Source organism: Mesoplodon densirostris, chromosome 7, assembly GCF_025265405.1.
Source record: "Mesoplodon densirostris isolate mMesDen1 chromosome 7, mMesDen1 primary haplotype, whole genome shotgun sequence".
In the NCBI taxonomy this organism is placed as follows: domain Eukaryota; kingdom Metazoa; phylum Chordata; class Mammalia; order Artiodactyla; family Ziphiidae; genus Mesoplodon; species Mesoplodon densirostris.
Window position 1 is genome coordinate 110,524,734 of NC_082667.1, and position 27,979 is coordinate 110,552,712.

Sequence of the window (27,979 nt, forward strand, 5' to 3'; positions counted from 1 at the left end):
TTATGGCTGAGTAATATTCCATTGTATATATGTGCCACATCTTCTTTATCCATTCATCAGATGATGGACACTTAGGTTGTTTCCATCTCCGGACTATCGTAAATAGAGCTTTTAAAAAGGCACTGGGACTAGGCAGGTATTAAGCTTAGTGACAATACAGGGAACTTTACTCCCGTTTTATTTGCTACCCTTTTCATGCATTTACAGTAATTGCCCACTGCCTACATTTGAAATTGTGACTCCTGCCTCTCAGGACCAATTCACCATCAATGAAAAAAAGTAACAATGTGTAACCCTTTGGCTTATTAAGATGAGAATTGTATCAAGTAATTTACTGTATATGCCTTTAAGCCATCCATTTGTATGTACTAATAGTATGTACCTTGAGACTTCTTTCCGTGAAGACTAGAGTTTTCTCCCCATCCTGTGTTGTTAAAAAGATGCATTATCGGGTTTCCCTGGTGGCGCAGTGGTTGAAAGTCCGCCTGCCGATGCAGGGGACACGGGTTCGTGCCCCGGTCCGGGAAGATCCCACATGCCGCGGAGCGGCTAGGCCCGTGAGCCATGGCCGCTGAGCCTGCGCGTCCGGAGCCTGTGCTCTGCAATGGGAGAGGCCACAACAGTGAGAGGCCCATGTACTGCAAAAAAAAAAAAGATGCTTTATGGACAGAGAGGTACCATAAGGAAGTAGAGAGAGAAGAAAAGAATCCTCTAATCTACTAGTTTTCATCAGTTGTTTCTTAACCTTTAACTTTTCTTAGGTTAAGGTCCTCTTTCAGAATCTTTTGAAAACTTTGAATTCTCATCTCAAAAAATTTTATATACACCTATCCATAGACCTCAGGTTCAGAATCCCTTTAAAGTTATGATGCTAAGGTGTCATCTGTTTAGGGAGCTTTAGTCACATTTCAGTACATGGACTAAGGACTAGCTTATCCCAAAGCTAAAGTCCCATCTTGAGACCTTATTTTTTTATTATCATAGTGTGGTAAGTTTTCCCCCATTCACTTCTAAAACCTTTCTTTTCTTTGAAAGTAGTTACCGTCTAATGAACAAATTCAGTTTAATGCTCTGTTTAAATTTTACACTGGTTACCTCATACCAAATGTGTTTTAAATTGACCCTCTAAGGTTTAGTGTTCCTTTGAAAGGTAATCATTCCTTTTCTTGATTTATTAATGTGGGGGGGGGGGCAGAGCTGAACTGTGACCCTTAGAAGCTTCACCTCTTTTATTGACTTATTTATTTATTGGCTGTGCTGGGCCTTGGTTGCGGCATGCGAGAGCTTTAGTTGCAGCATGCATGCAAGATCTAGTTCCCCAACCAGGGATCAAACCTGGGCCGCCTGCATTAGGAGTGTGGAGTCTTACCCACTGGACCACGAGGGAAGTCCCAGAAGCTTTACTTCTGCTCCCTATTTATATGAGAGCTTGCCAATTTGACCAATCTGAATACCAAGTGCCCCACAACTCTTTGGTGGATCTGCCGATTTGTAGTGCTAATGACCAGTAAGGAATCCAGTTTCTGGATGCATTTTGAGTAGTTGATCTGTTATTTGTTTTTTGCTCATTCTTCTTCCTCTTAATAGATAAAATACCTTATTTCTCTTATTCCCTACTGCAGGGAAATTAGCCTAGAAAGGGTCAGTTAGTAGATATCTTAGGCTTTGTGGGCTATATGTGCTCTTTGGTAACCACTCCACTCTGCTGTTGTAGTGTGAAAGCAGCCAGCCAGCTGTCGGATATGGCTGTGTTCCTATAAAACATTTACTTATTAAAACAGACGATGGGGGGCCTCCCTGGTGGCGCAGTGGTTAAGAGTCCGCCTGCCGATGCAGGGGATACGGGTTCGTGCCCCGGTCTGGGAGGATCCCATATGCCGCGGAGCGGCTGGGCCCGTGAGCCATGGCCGCTGGGCCTGCGCATCCGGAGCCTGTGCTCCGCAACGGGAGAGGCCACAACAGTGAGAGGCCCACATACCGCAAAAAGAAAAAAAAAAAAAAAACAGACGATGGGACTTCCCTGGTGGCGCAGTGGTTAAGAATCTGCCTGCCAATGCAGGGGACACGGGATCAAGCCCTGGTCCGGGAAGCTCTCACATGCCGCGGAGCACCTCAGCCCTTGCGCCACAACTACTGAGCCTGCGTGCCACAGCTACTGAAGCCCACATGCCTAGAACTTGTGCTCCGCGACAAGAGAAGACACCGCATGAGAAGCCCCCGTGCTGCAATGAAGAGTAGCCCCCGCTCACCACAACTAGAGAAAGCCCGTGCACAGCAATGAGGACACAATGCAGCCAAAAATAAAATAAATAAATAAAATTTAAAAACAAAAACAGGTGATGGCTGGATTTGGCCCACAGGCCATAAGTTGCCACCCTCCATCTTAGCGCAGTGTTGTACAATAGAATTTCCTTTAACGATGGAAGTGTTCTGTATCTGTGCTGTCCAGTATAGTAGCCACAGCTCACATGTAGCTACTGAGTACTTGGAATGTGGTAAGGTGACTGAGGAGCTGGATGTTTACATTTGCTTATTCTAATTAATTTAGCTACAGCATCAGACACTGCAGCCATAGCGCCCTGCATGGTGCCTTGAACAGGGACATGGTGAACGTTTCTTGCAATGAAATTGGCGAATTAAACTTCTCATCTGTTGTTATACCAATAGGATAAAATGATGACAGAGAGAACCCTGTTGAAGGAGCGTTACCAGGAGGTCCTGGATAAGCAGAGGCAAGTGGAGAATCAGCTCCAAGTGCAATTAAAGCAACTTCAGCAAAGGAGAGAAGAGGAAATGAAGAATCACCAGGTATTCTGCTTATATTAAAATTGGCAATAAGTAAAGCTATAGTCCCTAATCAGACTTTAATTTTGTTTTCAAATTAATAGAAATAAAAAAGCAGTATTTAACTTTTTAATGGTTATCATAGAATTTTAAGGATAAACAAGAACCTTCGAGGGCATCTCGTCCAAACTCACTCCTATTTTGGTTCAGAGAGGAAAGGATTATTTATTTAATATATTTGTTTGACTGCCTACCTGGAAAGTCATTTGATTAGACTCTTGTCTCACACTATATTTAAAAATACAATTCTAAGTAAATTAAAAATATACCTATAAAAACTGGAAAAAAAATTTTAAATCAGAAGAAAATTTAGAAGAATATTTATATACCTGAAGTTGCAAGAGGTCTTTTTAACCCAGGCAGAAAACCTAGAAAATTTTAAAAAATTAATTATACATAATTAAAATTTTTGGCATGGCAAACGATATAGAAAACAGTCAAAAGATCAATATTAGACTGAGAGAAAATATTTATAGCACATCTGACAAAGGGTTTAAGATGACCTTCTGAGATTCCTACAAATTCATGGTAAAAGCCAAACAATCTAGAGAAAAACCAGGAAAGGTTACTGTATTACTTTCCTATTGTAATAGTTTTCTACTGTAATAGTTTCCCATTGCTGCTGTAACAAGTTGTCGTGAATTTAGAGCTTAAAACAACACATCTTTATTATCTTACAGTTCTGTAGGTCAGAAGTCCAACATGGGTGTCACTGGGCTAAAATCAAGGTATTAGGAAGGCTGCATTCCTTTCTGGGGACTCTAAGGGAGAATACATTTCCCTGCATTTCTGGCTTCTAGAGGCTCTTTGCATTCCTTTACCTGTGGACCCCGTCTCCATCTTCAAAGTCAGCAACATTGCATTTCTGTAACTGTTCCTCCCTAATCACATCTTCCTCTCATCACAACTGGGAAAGTTTCTCTGCTTTTAAAGGCCCATTTGTGGTTAGATTGGGCCCACCCCGATAATCCAGGATTGTCTCCCTATCTCTTTTGCTATGGAAGGTAACATAGGTTCCAAGGAGTAGAACATGGACATTTTTGTGGGGAAGAGGTTATTATTTTGCCCATAACAGTCACAAACAGTAATTCACAGAAGAGGAAAAGCAAATGAGTAACAAATGTATGAAAATAAACTCAGCCTTACTAGTGTCGATCCATTTGTATAGCAAATATTTTTTGAGTTCCTGATGTACGCTCTGAAGATTTAGTGGTGAACGAAACATAGTCTCTGCCTTCATTGTATGCTTATTCTAGTTGGAGGAGCCAGACAATAAAAACAGTAAAAGAACAGGAGGTAGTGAAATGCTCATTAAAATTACTAGATACCATTCCTCCCTCTTTCCCAAGAGATTGGGAAAAATGAAGTAAGTTGTCAAAGGTAAGGAAAAACGAACTCTTTTTAGACATTGGTAGGAGTGTGAATTGTTATGACCTTTTTAGAAAAGATATTAGGGTGACTTCCCTGGTGGTCCAGTGGTTAAGACTCCGAGCTTCCAATGCAGGGGGCGCAGGTTCAATTCCTGGTTGGGGAACCAAGAATCTCGCATGCCGTGCAGTGTGCCAAAAAGTTAAATAAATAAATAAACAAGTAAATAAGTATATAAATAAAGTCTGAAGAAAAAAGATATTAGGAATTGTCACTTAAAATTTTAAAATGTATACATACCTTGACTTAGCAGTCTCATTGTTAGGAGTCTATTCTACAGAAATAAAAGCTTTTGTATGAAAATATAGGCATACAGGATGTTTATTGTAGTATTATTTGTAGTTACGAGAAAACTGAAATCAACCTTAACAGGATGGACTCTTAACAGAGAATGGTTGACTAAATTCTTTATATATGTGTCATGTCGTGTTATACAGCTATTTTTTAGTTTGATCTATATTTATTGATAGTATGCTCATGTCAAGTGAACAAAAGCAAGATGCAGAATAGTGTATATAAAATTACCTCATTATATTGAGATATCATCTCACACCAGTCAGAATGGCCATCATCAAAAAATCTAGAAACAATAAATGCTGGAGAGGGTGTGGAAAAAAGGGAACACTCTTGCACTGCTGGTGGGAATGTGAATTGGTACAGCCACTATGGAGAACGGTATGGAGGTTCCTTAAAAAACTACAAATAGGGCCTCCCTGGTGGCGCAGTGGTTGGGAGTCCGCCTGCCGATGCAGGGGACGCGGGTTCGTGCCCCGATCCCGGAGGATCCCACGTGCCGCGGAGCGGCTGGGCCCGCGAGCCATGGCCGCGGGGCCTGTGTGTCCGGAGCCTGTGCTCCGCAACGGGGGAGGCCACAGCAGTGAGAGGCCCGCGTACAGCAAAAAAAAAAAAAAAAAAAAAAAAAAAAAAAAAACTACAAATAGAACTACCATATGACCCAGCAATCCCACTACTGGGCATATACCCTGAGAAAACCATAATTCAAAAAGAGACATGTACCAAAATGTTCATAGCAGCCCTATTTACAATAGCCCGGAAATGGAAACAACCTAAGTGTCCATCATCGGATGAATGGGTAAAGAAGATGTGGCACATATATACAATGGAATATTACTCAGCCATAAAAAGAAATGAAATTGAGCTATTTGTAATGAGGTGGATGGACCTAGAGTCTGTCATACAGAGTGAAGTAAGTCAGAAAGAGAAAGACAAATACTGTATGCTGACACATATATATGGAATTTAAGAAAAAAAAATGTCATCAAGAACCTAGGAGTAAGACAGGAATAAAGACACAGACCTACTAGAGCATGGACTTGAGGATATGGGGAGGGGGAAGGGTAAGCTGTGACAAAGTGAAAGAGCGGCATGGACATATATACACTACCAAACGTAAGGTAGATAGCTAGTGGGAAGCAGCCGCATAGCACAGGGAGATCAGCTCGGTTCTTTGTGACTGCCTGGAGGGGTGGGATAGGGAGGGTGGGAGGGAGACGCAAAAGGGAGGGGATATGGGAACATATGTATATGTATAACTGATTAAATTTGTAAAATAAAAAAAAAATTACTTCATTATAAAGAAAACTAAAAAGCAAATACGTACATAAGTACACATGTATTTGTGTAAGAATGGAGAAAGATGTGAAAGCATAGAACAAAACGCTTAACACATTGATTACTTTATGGGTGGAATTGGTGTGCATTAGGGATGACTTAACTTTATTACTTTTTGTTTGACTTTTTATTATAAATATATATGTATATAGTTAAATAATTTAAAAAGAACAAAGATAACCCCTACGCATAATAAAGTAGAGCCATAACAAAACAAAACAAGACCACATTTTTTGGAAGTAGCAAACTCCCACCCTGTGCAAGAATGCCTTTCTCAGCAGTCTTGACAGGTGTTCATTCAGCCTTTATTTGAGCACCAGTAATGGAGAGCTTATTGCTTCACAAGGCAGTAAATTCCATTTTTGAACAGTTGTGATTGTTAGAAATTCTTTTCTCCTGTTGAATTGAAATCTGCTTTATTATAACTTACTCCCTTTTGGGACTTTTTTGACTGCTTTTGGGACTACTCATCAACCAGATTCCTTCAATTCAATTTGAAATCACTGAAGTCAATATGTTAATTTGAGATAGTTGAAAGTAACCTTCAGACCAAAAGAACTAATTCATTTCCTTCTTTATTTGTGTGTGCCTATAATTGTGCGGGACTTAGGAGATATTAAAGGCTATCCAGGACGTAACAATAAAGCGAGAAGAAACAAAGAAGAAGATAGAGAAAGAAAAGAAGGAGTTTTTGCAGAAGGAGCAGGATCTGAAAGCTGAAATTGAGAAGCTTTGTGAGAAGGGCAGAAGGTAAATGATGCTGTTAAGAATAAAAACCCTGTGTTTACATGTATGTTTGTACATAACGGGCCAGTTCTATTTGTGTTTCTACTTTCTTTTCTTTCAGTCTAATTTTTATTTGAAAAACAAGTGCACAAATTAAAATCCTTTAGTGATTTTAGCTTTTTCAGCACCCTATGTTAAATTTAATAAAAAGTGTTTCAGGGATTCATCAGTACATTGAAATAACAGCAGCTCATTGTTTGGTCCCAAGTATGATCAAGATTTTGATATATATCTAACACCTATTTCACTTGCCTTATCTGATGTTTTACAGTTTAGGCTACGAGGCTACTTTGATTATGTTAAATTCAGCGCCAAAACCAAATTTCAAACAGTAATATTGCAAGCTGTTTGCAAAGCTATTTAATGGATCTGTGTCCCTTTCAGGGTACTACAGCAAGGCTAAGGTGGGCATAGAATTTGGTCATAGTTTCAATTTTCTAAGTTTCTTAATGTGACCTGTTTGGAAGTCAAAATAGTTGTGAATATTGTGATTTTATTTAAATTCTACTAAAATACATTTTTAGGGCTTCCCTGGTGGTGCAGTGGTTGAGAGCCCGCCTGCCGATGCAGGGGACACGGGTTCGTGCCCCGGTCCGGGAAGATCCCACATGCCGCGGAGCGGCTGGGCCCGTGAGCCATGGCCGTTGAGCCTGCGCGTCCAGAGCCTGTGCTCCGCAACGGGAGAGGCCACAACAGTGCGAGGCCCACATACCGCAAAAAAAAAAAAAAAATACATTTTTATTTCTCAAGAAAATCTTGGCTTGCTAATGTGTCAGAGAGCTAAGTGAAAAGTAGCAGGATACTTGGAAAATGATTCAGCAAATGAGGAAATATGATAAATAAGAAAGGACATTTTGGAATAATTGGGAAAATTTGAATATGGACTACATATTAGGTAATACTGTATCAGTGGTAAATATTTTGCGTGTGATTCTGTAGAAGGTTCTTATTCTTAAGAGATACTTGCTGAAGTTTTAGGGCTTGTCATGATGTCTGTAACTTTCAGGTGGTTCAGAGGGAGAAGTAAAGTAAATGTGGCAAAAAGCGTTAACAGCTGGTGAATCCAGATGAAGGGCATGTGTTCATTGGACTATTCTGTTAACTTTTCTGTTGGTTTGAAATTTGCGAAGAAAAAGTTGCAGGGGTGGGGGTAGATATAGGGAGAAATTAGCCAGGCAATGAATAGGGAAGAAGACATTGCAGGCAGGGGACCTACAACTGAGACCTGAGGTAGAGAGGAATGAGGCTAGTGGAGGAGGCAGAAGCCCGACCACAAAGGCTCAGATCCCGTGTAAGGAGTTTGAGATTTTCCCTGATATTGAGAGACTGGAGAGGTTTGTTTGTTTGGTTTTTTTGCGGTATGCGGGCCTCTCACTGTTGTGGCCTCTCCCCCCTGCGGAGCACAGGCTCTGGACGCGCAGGCTCAGCGGTCATGGCTCACGGGCCCAGCCACTCCGCGGCATGTGGGATCTTCCCGGACCGGGGCACGAACCCGTGTCCCCCGCATCAGCACTCTCAACCACTGCGCCACCAGGGAAGCCCCGAGACTGGAGAGTTTTAAGGAGGGGGTGGGGATCAAAGGATGAAATTTGCACTTTATTTATTTATTTTCAATTAAAAAATTTTTAATTGAAGTATGGTTGATTTATAATATGTTAGTTTCAGATGTACAACCTAGTGGTTTAAAACCTTTATGGATTATATTTAAAGTTATTATAAAATATTGGCTGTATTCCCTGTGCTGTATACTATATCCTTACAGCTTATTTATTTTATAGACAGTAGTTTGTACTTCTTAGTCCCCTACCCCTATCTTTCCCCTCCCCCCATCTCCCCACTGGCAGCCACCTGTTCTCTGTATCCGTGAGTCTGTTTCTGTTTTGTTACATTCATTCATTCTTTTCACTTTTTAGATTCCACATATAAGTGATGACATACAGTATTTTTGTTTTTCTATCTGATTTATTTCACTTAGCATAATGCCCTCCAGGTCCATCCATGTTGTTGCAAATGGCAGAATTCCATTCTTTTTTACGGCTGAGTAGTATTCCATTGTGTGTGTGTGTGTGTGTGTGTGTGTGTGTGTATGTGTATGTATTACCACATCTGTTTTATCCATTCATCTGTTGTTGGACACTTAGGTTGCTTCCATATCTTGGCAACTGTAAATAGAGATTTGCAGTTTAGATAGATGATGATGCCAGTTGGAGAATAGACTGGAGTAGTGTAGAGGACCAGTTAGGAGACTTATCTGTCAGAGCCTGCGTTACAGTAATGGTGGCCAAAACTGAAGTGCTGCAGTGGGGAGGAGAGATGTGAATCCATTTGTAAGGTGTTAGGGGTAGCACTAATAGGTGGACAGGGAAGAGTTATAGAAACGCCCATATTTCTGGCTTGGAAAATTGGGGAAATAATGGGGTTTTTTAATAAGATGTCTTATTCAGTTACCCACTTTACAAGTTTCAAGTTAAATTCTACCTCCTTTGTAAAGTCTTCCTTATCCAGTTCTTCCTGAACTAATCTCTCCCTCCTCAGAACATCTATACAGCTCTCTGCTGATTTTGCTTATTTTTGTACTATACTGTACTCTGCATTTTTTTCTACCTGTGTATGTCTTGGCTGGCCATCGATATTGTAAGCCTCTTGAGGATAAAGACAGGACTCTCCCTCTTCATATGTATTTAAAAATTTATTTCTACTCTTTTGTGTTCTTTTACACTTAGCTCAGTGCTATATACTGATAATTATTGGACAAGTATTTGTTGAATTACTGGATACGAAATTAAGAGAATTTCACCTTGATATTATATAAAGATGAATTTATGTAATAGAAATTTGCTAAGTGCTTTGTACTGTTTGAAGGTAATCACTGTGTTTTTTAATATAATTATAATTTTTAAAGAAGACACCATGAACTGACCCCCAAAAAAGACCAAATATTCAGTTTAGTCACGTATTTGATTTTTTTTCTCCTTGACACCTGGCTGCTTTATAATGGACATTGTCTTGCCTTTGTGGGGACACTTTCTAGTTTCCAGCTTGCATCCTTCAAGATTATTGCTGGTATTAGAAAGGTGAGGCTTCCAAGCTAGTTCTCTTCTAGGGCCGAACTTCTTTTTAAGCTCCCTGGCTTTAATAGTGACCCATTGAGAATAATAGCAAATAGGGTTCTTCTTGAATAAAGATGGTGAACTTGCACTTTAAGAGACATCATCAGTTGATTCACAAAGGTAGGTTGGGACCAGTAGCAGAAAAATTGCAATATCAAGCAAGGGTCTTCTTTTTTAAAATGCTCTGAGCTTGCCTGGTGAACTCATGATAGAGTGATAGGTAAATAGCAGATCAAGGGAGTTAATGTTGGAAGCATTACTTTGGATGTGATATAAGAGTTTATGCTATATTGGAATTGACAGGGTGTGAGAGGATTCTTTTTGGAACTTTCTCACCAAATGCTAGTTTATTTAACCGGTATGCTTTGAAGTCCTAATAGCTTGTCTGGCAGTCAGTAAATCTAGTGAGTATTTCTTAGGTGCAAAGCAGTGAGCCAGACTGTTGCAGCATCCCACAGCCTTCAGTCCTTCCAGCTTTCTGTCTCATTCTCAGTAAATGTACACTTTGACATCAAGTCCTCTTGTTTTTTGACTTCATTCCATTTTCTCCCAGTCCTCCAGCTCCCTGGAAGCATTTCTTTCCCTAGCCAGACTGGACTCATGGTCCATTACTTGAATTTCTCCCTTACCATTACCATCAATTCTGTGGAGGCTTGTTCCTTTCCTTTCATTTTTCCATAGTACTCCAGTCCTGGGCCAAGTCAGGACCCCACCTCCCCCGACATCTCTATTCTTCTTATACTTGGGCTGCTGAGGGCTGCTGCAGGAGATCACACAGCTGTGTGTCTTGAGGCCAGAATAAATTTGACTTTCAAAAACACCCCGATCTTCAGGGCTCCCTCTTCCTCTGAGGGCTGTCCCTAATTATTACCTCTCATTCTAAACTTTCTGTCTCCACCACTTCTCTCCTTAGTCTTAGCAAATGATCTTGCCTTTTATTTCACTGAAAAAATAGGGGCCATCGAGTAAATCTTCCTTCAGTTTCCTATCAGCAGATACATCCATCTTTTCTTCCTGTCCTTGTATCTGAGTCTAAACTACCTGTGTGTGAATCCTGTTCCCTCTTGCTTTTCCCACTTCTCCATAAGTGACACCACACTCTCCTCCAGTGACTAAGCCAAATAACCTAGTCATTCTGAATTCTTCTCTTAGCCCCTCTCTGCTTTACCAAGTCCTGTAGATTCTTAATATTAATTGTCCCTTTCTCTCCATTCACTCTGCCACTCTTAGTTCAGGTTTCTATCAGTTCTCCTAGATTCTGAGGCAGTCTACTAAATGTTCTTTGCCTCCAGTCTCCTCCATTTTCATTGGTCTAGTACAAATCTGTCGAAGAAATCTGTCAAAGAATACGGATCTGATAATGTCATTTCCCTGCTTAAAGTCCTTCATAGTTCCTAGGGTAAAGTTTAAACTCTTTAGTTTAATATGAGGCCCTCAATTATCTAGTCCCTGTTTATGTCCCTAGCTGTATCTTTTACCACTCCCCCAAACCACCATGCTAGTTTATACCTAGCTACTACATGTTGTATCCTGAACTCACTTAAAACTCAGCCTGTATCAACTGCTCTAGAAAGCTTTCCCAGGTACTCCCCTTATCCTCCGCTTCACACACCCTGACCACTTAATTTAGATGACCCTCCTCCGTATTCACCTAGCATGGTGTGTATGCTTCTGTCATAACACTGACCTCTGATGGTCTTTTGTGTTTACTGGAATGTTTCCCACATTATATAGTCAGCTTCTTGAGGGCAGGTATTTCGATTATCTATTGCTGTCAAAAAAACACCTTAAAACTTAGTGTCTTAAAACAGCAACAGTATTTTATTATTTCTCTCAATTCTTTGGGTTGATTGAGCCTCAGATGGATGGTTCTTCTAGTGTCCTTTGGAGTCCTTCCTGTAGCTGCCGTTATGTGGCAACTGGGGCTGGAATGTCCAAGATGGCTTCATTCATGTTTCTGCCTTGGCAGGGACACCTGGAAAGCTGAGTTCCAGTGGGACTCTGGGATGTCTAGGCCTTTTCACTCTATCTCTCCATGCTGTCTCAGGACTTTTTCCTCTCCAGGTGGTCTTTCCAGCTAAGGAGCCAGATTTCTTACTTGGTGGCTCAGGGCTCCCAAGAGTACAAAAGTGGAAGTTTCCAGGCTTTCTTAAGGCATAGACTTGGGACCAGTACAGTGCTACTACTGTGGCATTCTGTTGGTTAGCATGAGTGACAGGGCCAGCCCAGATTCAGTGTGGGAGGGGACTGCGAGGAGGAGGCCTGGTTCACTGGGAGGACTGCATTTTTGGAGATTTGCTACCATGGCAAGTAACACATCTTGTTTAACTTTTTCTGCTCAGCATGTAATAGTTTCTTTTAGATACGGGAAATCATAGAAGTTATATAAACAGGGGTTACATAATTGGAGGTGTTTTAGAAGTATGCAGGATGAATTATGAGGAGAGACAGAGGCTGGGACATCAACCAGTAAGCTCTTACAATAAAGTGAGTTTATAAGAATTATTATAAGACTAATGGTGGTTGAATGAAAAGGGAGAAATGGATTTAGGAGGGATTGGTGTCGGATTATTTTAAGGATTAGGACAGAGGGAGAAGTCAAAAATAACTTCATTGTTTTGACCCTGGGTAACTCTGTGCCGCCATGGACAGTAATTGGGAAGTAGAATACCAGTTCTAAATTTTGAGGATAAAGTAATACTTTGGATGATACGGGACATGCAAGTTAAAATACTTAGTAGGCAATTAGAAATGGGAGACTTGAATACAGAAGAGATGCTATGTCTTCATTTGGAGTTGCATATAGGTGATAGTTAAAATGATAGGAGTGAATTTTCTGTGGGAAAAAGTATAGAGTAGGGCTCAGTTCTGAACTTTGAGGTACACCTGCAGTTTGGGAGTAGAAAGAGGAAGAGAAGGCAAAAAGAATAATCAAAGAAGGAAAAGGAAGCAGTTTAAAATACTAGTATAGGGTTTCAAAGGGAGAAGGTGGTTAACGGCGTCAGAAACTATAGGGTAGGAAGTGAGAACCAGGTCTGAATAAAGGCTATTGGTAATTTTTTAAAATTTTATTTATTTATTTATTTTTGGCTGCACTGGGTCTTTGTTGCTGCACTCGGGCTTTCTCTAAATGCGGCGAGCGGGGGCTACTCTTCATTGCGGTGTGCGGGCTTCTCATCGCAGTGGCTGCTCTTGTTGTGGAGCACGGACTCTAGGCACACGGGCTTCAGTAGTTGTGGCGTGCGGGCTCAGTAGTTGTGGCTCATGGGCTCTAGAGCGCAGGCTCAGTAGTTGTGGTGCATGGGCTTAGTTGCTCTGTGGCATGTGGGATCTTCCCGGACCAGGGCTCGAACCCGTGTCCCCTGCATTGGCAGGCGGATTCTTAACCACTGTGCCACCAGGGCAGTCCCGCTATTGGTAATTATTGAATGTAACCAATAGGGATTTTTAGGTAGGGGAATTAGGTTATTGGATTGATTTTTCCCCCAGTATTTTATTATGAAAATTTTCTAACATTCAGAGAAACTGCAAGTATTGTACACTAACGCTCACCACCTAGATTCAGCAATTAACATTAATTAAACTTGTTTTAACAGTATCTTTCCCTCTATCTATTCATCAGTCCATTTTATTTTTTATGCATATTAGAGTAAGATGTAGTCATCATCTGTTCACCTATAAACTCATAAATATGTATATCATTAATTAGACTTTAATATTATTTGTGTTTCCTTTTTTGTGGTAATAAATTGTATATGCAGTTAAATATATAAATATTAAGTTGTACCATTCAGTGAGTTTTGACAAATGTACATACCCTTGTAATTCAAAGCCCATCAAGATTTAGAGGATACTATCATTAAACCAGATAATTCCTCATGTACCTTCCCTGTCATTCCCTGTCCTTACACTCCCAAAGGTAACTACTGTTCTAACTTTTTTCATCGAAGACTAATTCTGTATGTTCTAGAATGTCACATAAATGAAATCATACAACATGTACTCTTTTGTGTAAGACTTCTTTCATTCAGCATAATGCTTTTGGTATGTTTTCATGCTGTCTTTTTTATTCTTGAGTAGTATTCCTCTTGTTAATATACCACAGTTTATCCATCTTCCTGTTGATGGTAGGTAACAGTTTCCAGATTTTTGACTATTATGAATAAAGCTGTGAATATTCAAGTGCAAGTCTTTGTGTGATAATATACTTTTATTTCTCTTGGATAAATTCCTAGGAATAGAATTGCTGGGTTGTAGGGTAGGTATATTTTAGTTTCATAAGAAAAGGCCAAACATATTTCCAAAGTGGACATACCTTTTTATACTCTACCTACAATGTTTGAGAGTTTTTGTTGCTTCATATCCTTGCCATTCAAGTGGTTGTGCAGTAGTATTTCATTGTGGTTTTAATTTGCATTTCCCTAGTGACTAATGATGTTGATCACTTTTTCCATGTGCTTATTGGTCATTAATTTACCTGTTTTTGTGAAGTGTCCTGTCAAATATTCCCCCCCACACACACCTTTTTTGCGGGGATTGAGGTTTTGGCTTTCTATGATTGTATAGTAGATGCTCTTTACATATTCCAAATATAAGTCTTTCGTCAGCTACATGTTCCATGAAAATTTTCTTCCAGCCTCTGACTTTTCATTTTAAAATTGCATCTTTTGGTGAACGGAAAATTTACTTTCAATGATGTCTAATTTACCAAGTTTCCATTTATAGGTATTGCATTCTCTGTCCTAAGAAACCTCTGCCTCCCCTGAAGTAGCAAAGAAGTTCTCCTCTGTTTTCTTATGGAAGCTTTATCATTTTAGCATTAATATTTATACCTCTGATCCATCTCAGATTAATTTTTGTGTATGGTGAGAAGAAGGGGTTGAAGTTAATTTTTTCCCATGTGGATATCCAGTTGTTCTGGCACCATTTGTTGAAAAGACTTTCCTTTCCCCATTGGGTTGCTTGACACCTTCGCCAAAAACCAAATGGCAGTATGAGTCATTTGTATAAATAGTGGGTTTATTCTGGGTACAGTACCAATCTATTGCATTGATATATTTGCCTATCTTTATGCCATTTCACAGCGTTGTAATTATTATAACTTTATAGTAAGTCATGAAGTCAGATTATGCAAAGTGTTCTGCTTTTTTTTTAAACTTAAAAAAATAATTTATGTATTTTTGGCTGCGTTGGGTCTTCATTGCTGTGTGCAGGCTATCTCTAGTTGCGGCGAGCGGGGGCTACTCTTTGTTGTGGTATGCGGGCTTCTCATTGCAGTGGCTTCTCTTGTTGCGGACCACGGGCTCTAGGCGCAAGGGCTTCAGTAGTTGTGGCATGCAGGCTCAGTAGTTGTGGCGCATGGGCTTAGTTGCTCCGTGGCATGTGAGATCTTTCCGGACCAGGGATTGAACCCATGTCCCCTGCATTGGCCGGCGAATTCTTAACCACTGCACTACCAGGGAAGTCCCAAAGTCTTCTTTTTGTTCAAGATTGCTTTGGATATTCTAGGTTGTTTGCACTTGCATATATATATTTGAGAAGCAGCTTATTATTTTCTACAAAAACAACAGATTTTCTGAGAGTTCTTAATATGATTGGATGCTTAATTTTGTCAAATGGTTTTTCTGCATCTGTTAAAATTATCAAATGCTTTTTCTCCTTTATTCTGTTAATATAGTGAATTACGTTGATTTATTTTCAAATGTTAAAGCAATTCTCCATTCTTGTGATTACACCCAACTTGGGCAAGATATGTTATTGTTTATATATTGCTGGATTTGACTTGCTAATATTTTTGAAGTATTTTTATGTCTACTTTTATTGAGGAACAGTATTCTGTATTTTTTTTTATTTTAAAAATTTAGTTATATCAGTTGCTGAGGGAGCGATGTTCAAATCTCTGTGATTATAGATTTTTCTCTTTTTCTTTTTAATTCTGTCAATTTTTTTTTTTTTTTTTTTTTTTTTTTGCGGTATGCGGGCCTCTCACTGTTGTGGCCTCCCCCGTTGCGGAGCACAGGCTCCGGACGCGCAGGCTCCGGACGCGCAGGCTCAGCGGCCATGGCTCACGGGCCCAGCCGCTCCGCGGCATATGGGATCCTCCCAGACCGGGGCACGAACCCGTATCCCCTGCATCGGCAGGCGGACTCTCAACCACTTGCGCCACCAGGGAGGCCCAATTCTGTCAATTTTTGTTTCTTATATTTTGAAGCTGTGTTGTTAGATGCATATACAGTTATGATTGTTATGTATTCTTGATGAATTATCTTCATCATTGACATTTTATCATTATGAAATGTCTCTATCTTGGTCATACTCTTAATGTTTATTTTATGTAATATTAATATAGATATTACAGTTATATATGCTTACTCTTTACACAGTATATATTTTGCCATCTTTTACCTTCAGCCTATCTACATTTTTATATGTTTTGTAGACAACAAATAATTGGGTCTTTCTCTTTGATCTATTCTGACAAGCTTACTTTTAATAAGAGGCTTTTAGTGTATTTGTATTTAATATGATTATTGATATGATTAGATTTAGGTCTACGCTTTTACTGTGTGAATTGAATATTAATTCATTGACTGTTCTTTAGAATTCCATTTTAATTTGGCCTTTTCCACCCAGAATACACATCTATTTAATTCACTGGCAACATGCATCATAAAGACAAACTACATGCCTGTTGATTATGCTATATTAGAAAGAGTTGTCATTTTCTTGAATAAAGTATTTGGGAAATTTTCATAGTTTTAATTGTTGAAACTTAGAATTATCCTTCAGATTTTTTTAAAAAATCAAAAAATTTTAGGTATAATTTACATGCAATAAAATGCACTTATTTTAAGTTACAGTTTGATGAGTTTTGACAAATTAATCACACATGTAAACACTAACACAGTCAAGGTATAGCACATGCCCATTACCCTCAAATCTTCCCTGTATTCCTTCTTTTTTTTTTTTTGTGGTATGCGGGCCTCTCACTGTCATGGCCTCTCCCGTTGCGGAGCACAGGCTCCGGACGCGCAGGCTCAGTGGCCATGGCTCACGGGTCCAGCCGCTCCGCGGCATGTGGGATCTTCCTGGACCGGGGCACGAACCCACGTGCCCTGCATAGGCAGGTGGACTCTCAACCACTGCGCCACCAGGGAAGCCCTTGTATTCCTTCTTAATCACTGTGCTTCCTCCCCACCATTCCCAGGTAAACACTGATCTGCTTTCTGTCGCTGTAGATTACACTTATCTTTTCTAGACATTCGTGTCTTTCTTTCACTTACATTTTTGAGATTCATCTATGATGTGATGAATGTGAACTATATCAATAGTTCATTGCTTTTTTTTAAAAGACTTAATTTTTTTAGTGCAGTTTGAAGTTTACAACAAAATTGAGAGGGAGGTACAGAGATTTCCCATATGCCCCCTGCCCACACACATGCATAGCCTTCCCTTTATCAACGTCACTCACTAGAGTGGTACATTTTTTACCAAAAGTGAACCTACATTGACACATCATAATCACTCAAAGTACCTAGTTTACCTTAGGGTTCACTCTTGGTGTTATACACTTTATGATTTGGACAAATGAATAATGACATATATTTATTATTATACAGAGTATTGTTCACTGCCCATCCTCAGTGCTCTGCCTATTTATCCCCCACTCCCCAACTGATCTTTTTATTGTCTCTATAGTTTTGCTTCTTCCAGAGTGCTGTATAGTTGAATCATACAATATGGAGCCTTTCAGATTGGCTTCTTTCACGTAGTAACATGCATTTGAGGTTTCTCCATGTCTTTTCATGGCTTGTTAGCTCATTTCTTTTTAGCATTGAATACTATTCCATTGTTTGAATGTATGACAGTTTTTTATTTATTCATCTTTGAAGGATATCTTGGTTGCTTCCAAGTTTTGGCAATTTGAATAAAGCTGCTATCAGTATCCAAGTGCAAATTTTTGTATGGACATAAGTTTTCAACTCCTTTAGGTAGATACCAAGAAGTGTGATGCCTGGATCATATGGTAAGAGTATGTTTAGTTTTGTAAGAAACTGGCAAACTGTCTTCCAGAATGGCTGTACCACTTTGCATTCCCAACAGAAATGAATGAGAGTTTCTGTTGCTCCACATCCTCACCAACATTTGTTGTTGTCAGTGTTCTGGATTTTGGTCATTTTAATAGGTATGTAGTGGTATCTCATTGTTTTTTTTGTTTTTTTTTTTTCTTTTTTGCGGTATGTGGGCCTCTCACTGTTGTGGCCTCTCCCGTTGCGGAGCACAGGCTCCGGATGCGCAGGCCCAGCGGCCATGGCTCACGGGCCCAGCCGCTCCGCGGCATATGGGATCCTCCCAGACCGGGGCACGAACCCGTATCCCCTGCATCGGCAGGCGGACTCTTAACCACTGCGCCACCAGGGAGGCCCTCATTGTTTTAATTTGCATTTCCCTGATGACAAATGATGTGGAACATCTTTTCATATCCTCATTTGCCACCTGTATATCTTTTTTGGTGAGGTGTCTGTTAAAGTATTTGGCCCATTTTTAAAATCTTTTTTGTTTTTTAAACTGAGAGATGATATATATTTTTTTAATTTTATTTAATTAAATTTATTTATTTATTTTTGGCTGTGTTGGGTCTTCATTTCTGTGAGAGGGCTTTCTCTAGTTGTGGCAAGCGGCAAGCGGGGGCCACTCTTCATCGCGGTGCGCGGGCCTCTCACTGTCGCGGCCTCTCTTGTTGCGGAGCACAAGTTCCAGATGCGCAGGCTCGGTAGTTGTGGCTCACAGGCCTAGTTGCTCAGCGGCATGTGGGATCTTCCCAGACCAGGGTTCGAACCCGTGTCCCCTGCACTGGCAGGCAGACTCTCAACCACTGCGCCACCAGGGAAGCCCGAGAGATGATATTTTAAATTTAATTTTATTCTTATTTTTTTGGCTGCGCTGTGTGGCCTCCAGGATCTCAATTGCCCGACCAGGGATTGAACCCGGGCCATGGCAGTGAAAGCCTGGAATCCCAACCACTAGGCCACCAGGGAACTTCCTTATTGTTTGCTTTATTGTTGAATTTTAAGAGCTCTTTGTATCCTTTGGATAACATTCCTTTGTCAGATGTGTCTTTTGCAAATATTTTCTCCCAGTCTGTGGCTTGTCTTCTCATTTTCTTGATACTGTCTTTCACAGAGCAGAAGTTTTTTATTTTATTTATTTATTTATTTGGCTTCACTGCATGGCTTGTGGATCTTAGTTCCCTGACCAGGGATTGAACCCAGGCCCTTGGCAGTGGAAGTGTGGAATCCTAACTACTGAACTGCCAGGGAATTACCAGAAGTTTTTCATTTTAATGAAGTCTAATTTATCAAGTATTTCGTTTGTGGATCATGTCTTTGGTGTTATATCATTCATTTAGATTTTCTCCTAAGTTATCTTCTAGGAGTTTTATAGTTTTGCATTTTACATTTAGGTCCATGATCTATTTTCAGTTAATTTTTGTGAAAGGTGTAAGGTCTTTGTTTAGATCTATTTTTTTTTTGCATGTGGATGTCCAGTTCTAGCACCATTTGTTGAAGAGACTCTTTGCTCCATTTTATTATCTTCACTTCTTTGTTAAAGATCAGTTGACTATGTTTATGGAGTTGTATTTCTAAGCTCTCTGTTCTGTTCCACTGATCTATTTGCCTATTCTTTCACAAATACCACGCTGTCTTGATTTTATAGCTTTATAGTAAGTCTGGAAGTCGAGTAGCATCAGTGTTCCAATTTTGTTCTTCTCTTTCAATATTGTGTTGCTTATTCTAGATCCTTTGCCTCTTCTTATAAACTTTAGAATCAATTTGTTGATATCCATAGAATAACTTGCTGGGATTTTGATTGGGATTGCATTGACTCTATAATCAAGTTGGGAAGAACTGACATCTTGACAATGTTGAGTCTTCCTGTCCATGAACATGGAATATCTCTCCATTTATTTAGTTCTTCTTTGATTTTGTTCATCATAGTTTTGTGCTTTTCCTCATACAGATCTTGTACGTATTTTGTTAGATTTATACCTAAGTGTATGTAGTGCAAATGATAATTGTGTTTTTAATTTCAAATTACACTTATTCTGTTTTTTTTGTTTTTTTGGCCACACCATGTGGCATGTGGGATCTTAGTTCCCTGACCAGGGATTGAACCCACACCCCCTGCGTTGGAAGTGCAGAGTCTTAACTACTGGACTGCCAGGGAAGTCCCAAATTCCACTTGTTCGTTGTTAGCATTTAGGAAAGCAGTTGACCTTTGTATATTAACCTTGTGTTGTGCAACCTTGCTTTAACAGCTTATTAGTTCAAGGAGTGTTTTTTTGTCTATTCTTTCCAATTTTGTACATGGATGATCATGTCATTTGCAAACAAAGACAGTTTTATGTCTTCCTTTTCAGTCTGTATACCTTTTATTTCTTTTTCTTGCTTTATTACATTTTCAAGGACTTCCAGTATGATGTTGAAAAGGGGTGGTGAGAGGGGACTTCTTTACCTTGTACCTGATCTTGGGAAAGCTTCAAGTTTCTCACTCTTGAGTATGATGTTAACTGTAGATTTTTTTTGTAGATGTCTACCATGTTGAGGAAGTTCCCCTCTATTCCTAGTTTACTGAGAGTTTTTACCATTAATGGATGATGGATTTTGTCAAATGCTTTTTCTACATCTGTTGACGTGATCATTTGATTTTTCTTTTTTAGTCTTTTGATGTGATGGATAATATTAATTGATTTTTGAATGTTGAACTAGCCTTGCATACCTGGGGTAAATCCCACTTGGTCATGATTCTTTTTATACTTTTTTGTATTGATTCGCTAATATTTTGTGGAGGATTTTTGCATCTGTGTTCATGAAAGATATTGGTCTGTAGTTTTTTCTTCTTTTATTTTTGTCTGGTTATGGTATTAGGGTAAGTGCTGGCCTCATAGACTGAATTAGGAAGTATTTCCTCTGCTTCTGTCTTCTAAAAGACTGTAGAGAATTGGTATAATTTCTTTCTTAAATGTGTGGTAGAATTCACTAGTGAACCCATCTGGGCCTGGTATTTTCTGTTTTGGAAGGTTAATCATTATTGAATCAATTTTTAAAATAGATATCAGTGTTCATTCCTTTTTAATGCTGAGTAGTTGTCCATTGTGTGAATATCCAACAATTTGCTTACTCAGTTGAAGATGCCTTCTAATATAAGCTGTCTCCTATTGTTTCTGATGAGAAGTCAGTGACAATTGTTTCTCTCTGTGTGTTGTGTCATTTTTTCCCTACGGTTTCTTTCAGTATTTTCTATTCTTGGTTTTCATCAGTTTGACTTTGATTTTCCCAGGTGTGGCTTTCTTCCTGTTTTACCTGTTTGGGGTTTTCTCAGCTGCTTATTCTGTAAAGTTATGTATTTCACCAAATTTGTGAAATTTTGACATAATTTTCAAGTATTTTTCCTGTCCCATTCCCTCCTTTCCTTCTGGGACTCCACTTTCACATATGTTAGAACTTTTGATATTTGTCCTATAGCTCATGGGGGCTCTTTCATTTCTTTCCAATTCTTTTTTTTAAATTTTTTATTTATTTTTGGCTGCGTTGGGTCTTCGTTGCTGGGTGCAGGCTTTCTCTAGTTGCGGCGAGTGGGGGCTACTCTTCATTGTGGTGCACGGGCTTCTCATTGCAGTGGCTTCTCTTGTTGCAGAGCGCAGGCTGTAGGCGTGTGGGCTCAGTAGTTGTGGCTCGCAGGCTCTAGAGTGCAGGCTCTGTAGTTGTGGTGCACGGGCTTAGTTGCCCTGCGGCATGTGGATCTTCCCGGACCAGGGCTTGAACCTGTGTCCCCTGCATTGGCAGGCGGATTCTTAGCCACTGTGCCACCAGGGAAGCCCTCCAATTCTTTTTTACTCTGTTCAGCATATTGGATAATTCTCTTGATGTGTCTTCAAGTTTACTTTTTATTATATCATTTCCAGTCTATTAAGCCCATGCATTGAATTTTATATTTCCAGTATTGTATTTTTCAGTTCTTTCATTTCAGTTTAGTCTTTTTTATAGTTTCTATTTCTCCGTGAAGAATTCTTATCTCTTCACTCCTTGTGAGCATATTTTTTCCTTTATGTTCTTTTGCATAGTTAAAATAGGTGCCTTAAATCTTTACCTGCTAATTCCAACATCTTGGTCTCCTTGGAGTCCTCTCTGTTGATTGCCTTTTTTCTTGACCAGGAGTCAGAATCAAAAGCATTATTCTAAATAAGAAACTAGACGCAAAGGTATGCAGTGTATGATTCTATTTATATGAAGTTCTAGAAGAGACAAATCTATAGTGAGAGAAAGCAGATCAGTTGCCAATGTCTCAGGGTGGAGGGAAGGGATTAACTGCCATATAGTAAATACTTGAGGCTTTGCAAACCACATAATCTCTGTCATAGCTACTCAACTCTGCTGTTGTAGCATGAAAGCAGCCATAGACAGTAAGTAAGCAAAATGAGCATGGCTGTGTTCCAATAAAACTTTATTTACAAAAATAGATAGCAGTCTGGGTTTGATCTACAGATGATAGTTTGCAGACCCTGCTTTTCCTGTTTCTTTGTACACTGGTAATTTAGGGTTGAATCCTGAATATTGTGAATAATACATTGTAGAGACCCTGGATTCTGTTGTATTCCTCCATTAAATCTTGTGGTTTGTTTATTTTTTTAAATTTGTTTTATCGGGCTATTTCCTTGGTTGGGCTTAAACATCATACATACATGTTTGGTGGGCAGCAGCTGTGGTCTCTGTTGAGTTCATTTATCTGTAGATGGGTTCCTTGGAGTCTCTTCTGTGCATGCATGGTTCAGGGATCATCCAGAGATTTAGATAGATTTATATGCAGAATTGGGGGTTCCCCATTTGTGGCTTTTATCTTTTGGAGATTTCTCCATCATTTTCTAGCTGTTATGGTAGCTCCCAGTTTTGTCCTTTGGCTCTTGAGCTGGTAAGGCTGCAAGGCTTCTATGTCAGTTTTAGTCATCAGCACAGAGCTGTCTGGGGTTTGTCCTTAGATGAATGATGAATAGCCATTAAAAGTACAGGAAACAATAGTGGTATTCACTTCTTCCAATTGTCAGATCTTCTCCTGGTTTTTGTTTGTTCTTTAGTGTCTTTAGATAGGTGTTTTTTTACATTTTGTGTAGAATCTATAGTTTTTTGTTATTGTTGTTGTTTTTTAAGAATTTATGATTCCCAGGTGCTGGTCCAGGACCACACTTTGAGAACCACTAGATTTTTTAAAATTAATTAATTTATTTATTTTTGGCTGTGTTGGGTCTTAGTTTCTGTGCGTGGGCTTTCTCTAGTTGCGGCAAGCAGGGGCCACTCTTCATCGTGGTGTGCGGGCCTCTCACTATTGTGGCTTCTCTTGTTGCGGAGCACAGGCTCCAGACGCGCAGGCTCAGTAGTTGTGGCTCATGGGCCTAGTTGCTCTGCAACGTGTGGGATCTTCCCAGACCAGGGCTCAAACCCATGTCCCCTGCATTGACAGGCAGATTCTCAACCACTGCGCCACCAGGGAAGCCCGAATCTCTAGTTTTTTATCTGCAGAAATGGTTGGTCTATTAGGAGCAACTCTGCCCTTAGTGGAAGTGGAAACTCTCCAGATTTGATTTTTAGAAGGACGACTGTGGCTGCATTACGTTAGATGTGCTAAAGTGCAGATAAACTTATGTCAGGAAGACAGTTTTAACAAGATAAAATGAGGGCCTGCTCTCAGTGGCAGAGAAAGAGAAAGGAGGGGTATTCTGAGGTAGGATTGCTGAGATTTGTTGATTGCTAGAGGGAGAAGGAGGAATAGTGACAATGAGATGGCTGGAATGGCAGAGATGATGAATATAGGAAGTGGGGCAGGTTTAGGGCAGTGGCCTTGAAGGGGAGGTTGTAAATTCTTGTTTTAAATTCAGTTTTAAGGAGGTATACTTTATGTAAAATACACCGGTTTTTTTCCTACAAGAAGTGTAAAGTTTGGGGACTTCCATGGTGGTCCAGTGGTTAAGACTCTGTGCTTCCACTGCAGGGGCCATGGGTTCAATCCCTGGTCAGGGAACTAAGATCCCACATGCCATGTGGTGCAGCCAAAAAAGGAAAAAAAGAAAAGAAAAGAAAAAGGGTAAAGTTTTTTTTTTTTAATGTGTTACATAGGCAAAATTATTTCAGTCAATAAGTTTTTGAGAAATTTCACATTTTCTGATTCCACCCACTGCCAAGCACCTTAGTGGGTTTTTTGTTTTCTTGTTTTTTTTAGCATGCAACTTTTGTATTGTTTTCTAAATCTAAAGAATACAGTGATACAGTATACAGTGATATTATACTGCATCTACTCATGTGAAAAGGAACAAAGTATCGCCCCTGAAATAATTACTAATTACACAATACTGCAGACTGATAAACACTGTAAGTACTAAAATGTTAACATTTCAACATACAGTGTCAACAACATCCTGCTTTCTTTTTTAATTGGTTAAAACATTTGTTAAGGTCATGCAAAATAAACACTTTATGAAAATGTTAGATTACACTCAAACATCAAGACAATGAAACCCAAAACAGCAACTTTTTAATGCAACGACTGGTCAAGTAGATAAACTATTCAGCATATTAATAAAAATCCAGTAAGTGAAAAACATCAAAAATGTAAACACTAAATTTAGGTAACTGCTTGTCTGCGATCTCACCACCTATAGTCTTACCTGTGACTGAAGATATACTGCCAAAATTGTTCTACATAAGTAAGCTATGTTAAAATGACCAAAAAAATGTCAATGCATGATGCCAGGGTAAATTTCTAGTTCACACAATACTTAAATGTGATCATTCTCTTAACTCTGCTAACAGTAAATGAAAAGTCACACCAGATTTATCTTCTTTTTACTCTTGCTTTGTTACATGTCTTTAAACTTTTGTCTACAAGTATTTCTTATGATCCTCCCCCAGAATTAACATGCTGATTTAGGAACAGGTGAAGCAGATAAACCCTGCCCTGGTATAGAAGGCAGTGATTTCATTTTCCCTAACTAAGTATTTCCTTGTCACTTGTCAACTGTCACTGACCTTTCTGCTGTAGTTATGTCCTCAGTCTCCCATTCCATAAAGATTTTTAGTGCCTATTATTATCCATGTCTCCCTGATTCTCCCAGAGAAAGAATTCATTTTTTTCCTCTCATCGCTAGGCTCACTAAGGAAAGCTGAGCACACAATTTAAAGGAGTTACAGAGTAGACCAGGGCGGGTTCTCGGGCAGGTGGATGGTGCTTGAAGCCAGATCTGGGATCTGGAGAGAAGAGCATCCAGGTCATAGGAAGGTGATTGGCCCCTCCCCACGGGCCACTCTCCTAGCAGCTCCCAATGACCCAGTTACTGGGCTCTCCTTTGGGCACTGTTGACTCACTTTCTTACCAATTTTTAAAGCCCTCTTTATATTTTCTACTTAAAATTTAAAAACTCTTTGATAAGCAGTTTGTCTATTATATAGAACACAGGTTTTCAACTTACAGAGCATTAACCTTTAGTCTCTAGGTTATTCCATAACCTAGTGTTTGGGTCATACTCTTCAAGATAGTCCTTTCAAGAAGAATTTTTGCCCAATCCACAGTTATCATGTCAGTCAGTCTTGCCACAATTCTTTCAGTTGGGCTTCTTTGCTCTCTAATGAAATACGGACACACTTCAAAAATTCCCCACGTGTAATCTTTGGGATCCAGTTTTCTCAAGCAGTTTATTTTAGGACCATGTTTAAGGTCAGAGGAGATGGATCAGCCTGGTTCTGAATTTTTAGACATCCTAGAAAAAGAGAAGCATCAGTTCCTATTGAAGAGTATGTCAAACTGAACAGTATGAGAAACTATAGGAATACTGTATCAGTAAAAATACCAGGTTTAACATGCACAAAGCCAAGAAAAACAATGATGCCAGATACTGAATTTATATTAGCATTGTCCTTTGAACTCCCAGCAGAATAAACTGCTGAATGCAGGTACCACACGGTGCAATAAAATTCACCCATTTAAATGATGAATTTTGACAAATGTATACTGTTGTATAACTACCACCACAATCATGGTATAAAATATTTCCATTACTCCAGAAAGCTTCTTCATGACTCTTTGGAATCAATTGCCTCCTCTATCCTCAGCCATTGGCAACCACTGGTCTGCTTTCTCTCAGTGTAGTTTTTGCCTTTTCTAGAACTTCATGTAAATAGAATCATAGAATCATGCCTTTTCTGTCTGTTTCTTATTTAAGATAAAGCTTTTGCAATTTGTCTATGTTGTTGCATGTATCAGTAATTTAATTCCTCTTTATTGCTGAGTAGCATTTACTTATAAGGTTATACCAAGTTTATTTACTAGTTGATGGACATTTGAGTTGTTTCCATTTTTTGTCTGTTATAAATAAAGCTGCTCTGAATATTCAAGTACAAGTCTTTATGTGGACATGCTTTCTTTTCTCTTGAGTAAGTACTTAGGAGTGGAATTGCTGGACTATTTGTTTGCTTAACATAAGAAACTGGCAAACTGTTTTCCAAAGTTGCTTTACTATTTGGCATTCCCACCAGCAATGCATAAGTGTTCTGGTTACTCTATATCCTCACCAATACTTGGTGTTATCAGTCTTTTTAGTTTTAGCCATTCTAATAAGTGTTTAGTAGTATCTTATTGTGGTTTTAATTTGCACTTTTCTAATAACTTTTTTTTTTTTTTTTTTTTGTGGTACACGGGCCTCTCACTGTGGTGGCCTCTCCCGTTGCGGAGCACAGGCTCCGGACGCGCAGGCTCAGTGGCCATGGCTCACGGGCCTAGCCGCTCCGCGGCATGTGGGATCTTCCCGGACTGGGGCACGAACCCATGTCCCCTGCATCGGCAAGCGGACTCTCAACCACTGCGCCACCAGGGAAGCCCCAACTATTTTTTTTTTTAATTCATTTATTTCGTTGTGCCCGGTCTTAGTTGTGGCAGGCAGTCTCCTTAGTGGCTGCTCGCCAGCTCCTTAGTTGTAGCACATGGGCTCCTTGGTTGCAGCTCATGGGCTCCTGAGTTGCAGCTTGCCGGCTGCTTAGTTATGGCATACGGGCTCCTTAGTTGCGGCATGTGAGCTGTTAGTTGCGGCATGCATGCGGGACCTAGTTCCCTGGCCAGGGATTGAACCCAGGCCCCCTGCATTGGGCGCACAGAGTCTTAACCACTGTGCCACCAGGGAAGTCCCAACATTTTCCTAATGACTGTTGATGTTGAACATCTTTTCATGTCCATGTCTGCCATTTGTTGTTCTTTTTTGGTGAAGTATTTATTTGAATATTTTACCCATTTAAAAACATGTTTTCTTATTGAGTATTGTCAATACAGGTCCTTTTATCAGATATGCGTTTTGCAAATATTTTTTCCCAGCATACAACTTGCTTTGCATTTTGTAGCAGTGTCCTTTGAAACGCAAAATTTAATTTTTTTAAAAAATTTATTTTTTATACAATTTTAAAGGTTACACTTCATTTACAGTTATTACAAAATATTGGCTATATGCCCCGTGTTGTACAGTACATCCTTGTAGCCTATCTTTTTTTTTTTTTTTTTTTTTGCGGTACGCGGGCCTCTCACTGTTGTGGCCTCTCCCGTTGCGGAGCACAGGCTCCGGACCCGCAGGCTCAGCGGCCATGGGCCCAGCCACTTTGTGGCATGTGGGATCTTCCTGGACCGGGGCACGAACCCATGTCCCCTGCATCGGCAGGCGGACTCCCAACCACTGCGCCACCAGGGAAGCCCCTGTAGCCTATCTTACACCCAATAGTTTGTACCTCCCACTTCCCCATCCTTATATTGCCCCCCTCCCCTTACTGGCAGCCACTAGTTTGTTCTCTGTATCTGTGAGTCTACTCCTTTTTTGCTATATTCACTAGTTGTATTTTTTAGATTCCACATGTAAGTGATATTATACAGTGTATTTGTCTTTGTCTGACTTATTTCACTAAGCATAATGCCCTCCAAGTCCATCTATGTTGGTGCAGATGGCAAAATTTCATTCTTCTTTATGGCTGAGTAGTATTCTATGTATATATAGAATATAGATAGATAGATAGATAGAATATATATATACCACATCTTCTTTATTCATTCATCTGTTTTTTAAAAATATTTTCTGAAATTAAGATTTTTAAAAATTT

At 39.7% G+C, this 27,979-nt stretch overlaps 1 protein-coding gene and 1 non-coding gene across 5 annotated transcripts in view; one reads left to right on the top strand and one right to left on the bottom strand.

Annotated features, from left to right (window-relative positions):
• RNF214 (ring finger protein 214) overlaps positions 1 to 27,979 on the top strand; it is a 67,787-nt gene that overhangs the window by 8,293 nt on the left and 31,515 nt on the right. For all 4 annotated transcript variants that reach the window (XM_060104838.1, XM_060104837.1, XM_060104839.1 and 1 more), the window contains 2 exons: positions 2,668 to 2,808; positions 6,515 to 6,654. In XM_060104838.1, coding sequence (XP_059960821.1) covers positions 2,668 to 2,808; positions 6,515 to 6,654 — 281 coding nt within the window. The remainder of the gene's footprint in view (positions 1 to 2,667; positions 2,809 to 6,514; positions 6,655 to 27,979) is intronic.
• Positions 25,676 to 25,813, bottom strand: LOC132494507 (small nucleolar RNA SNORA8). The gene has a single exon (XR_009533086.1). It is a non-coding gene; the product is annotated as a small nucleolar RNA SNORA8 (small nucleolar RNA).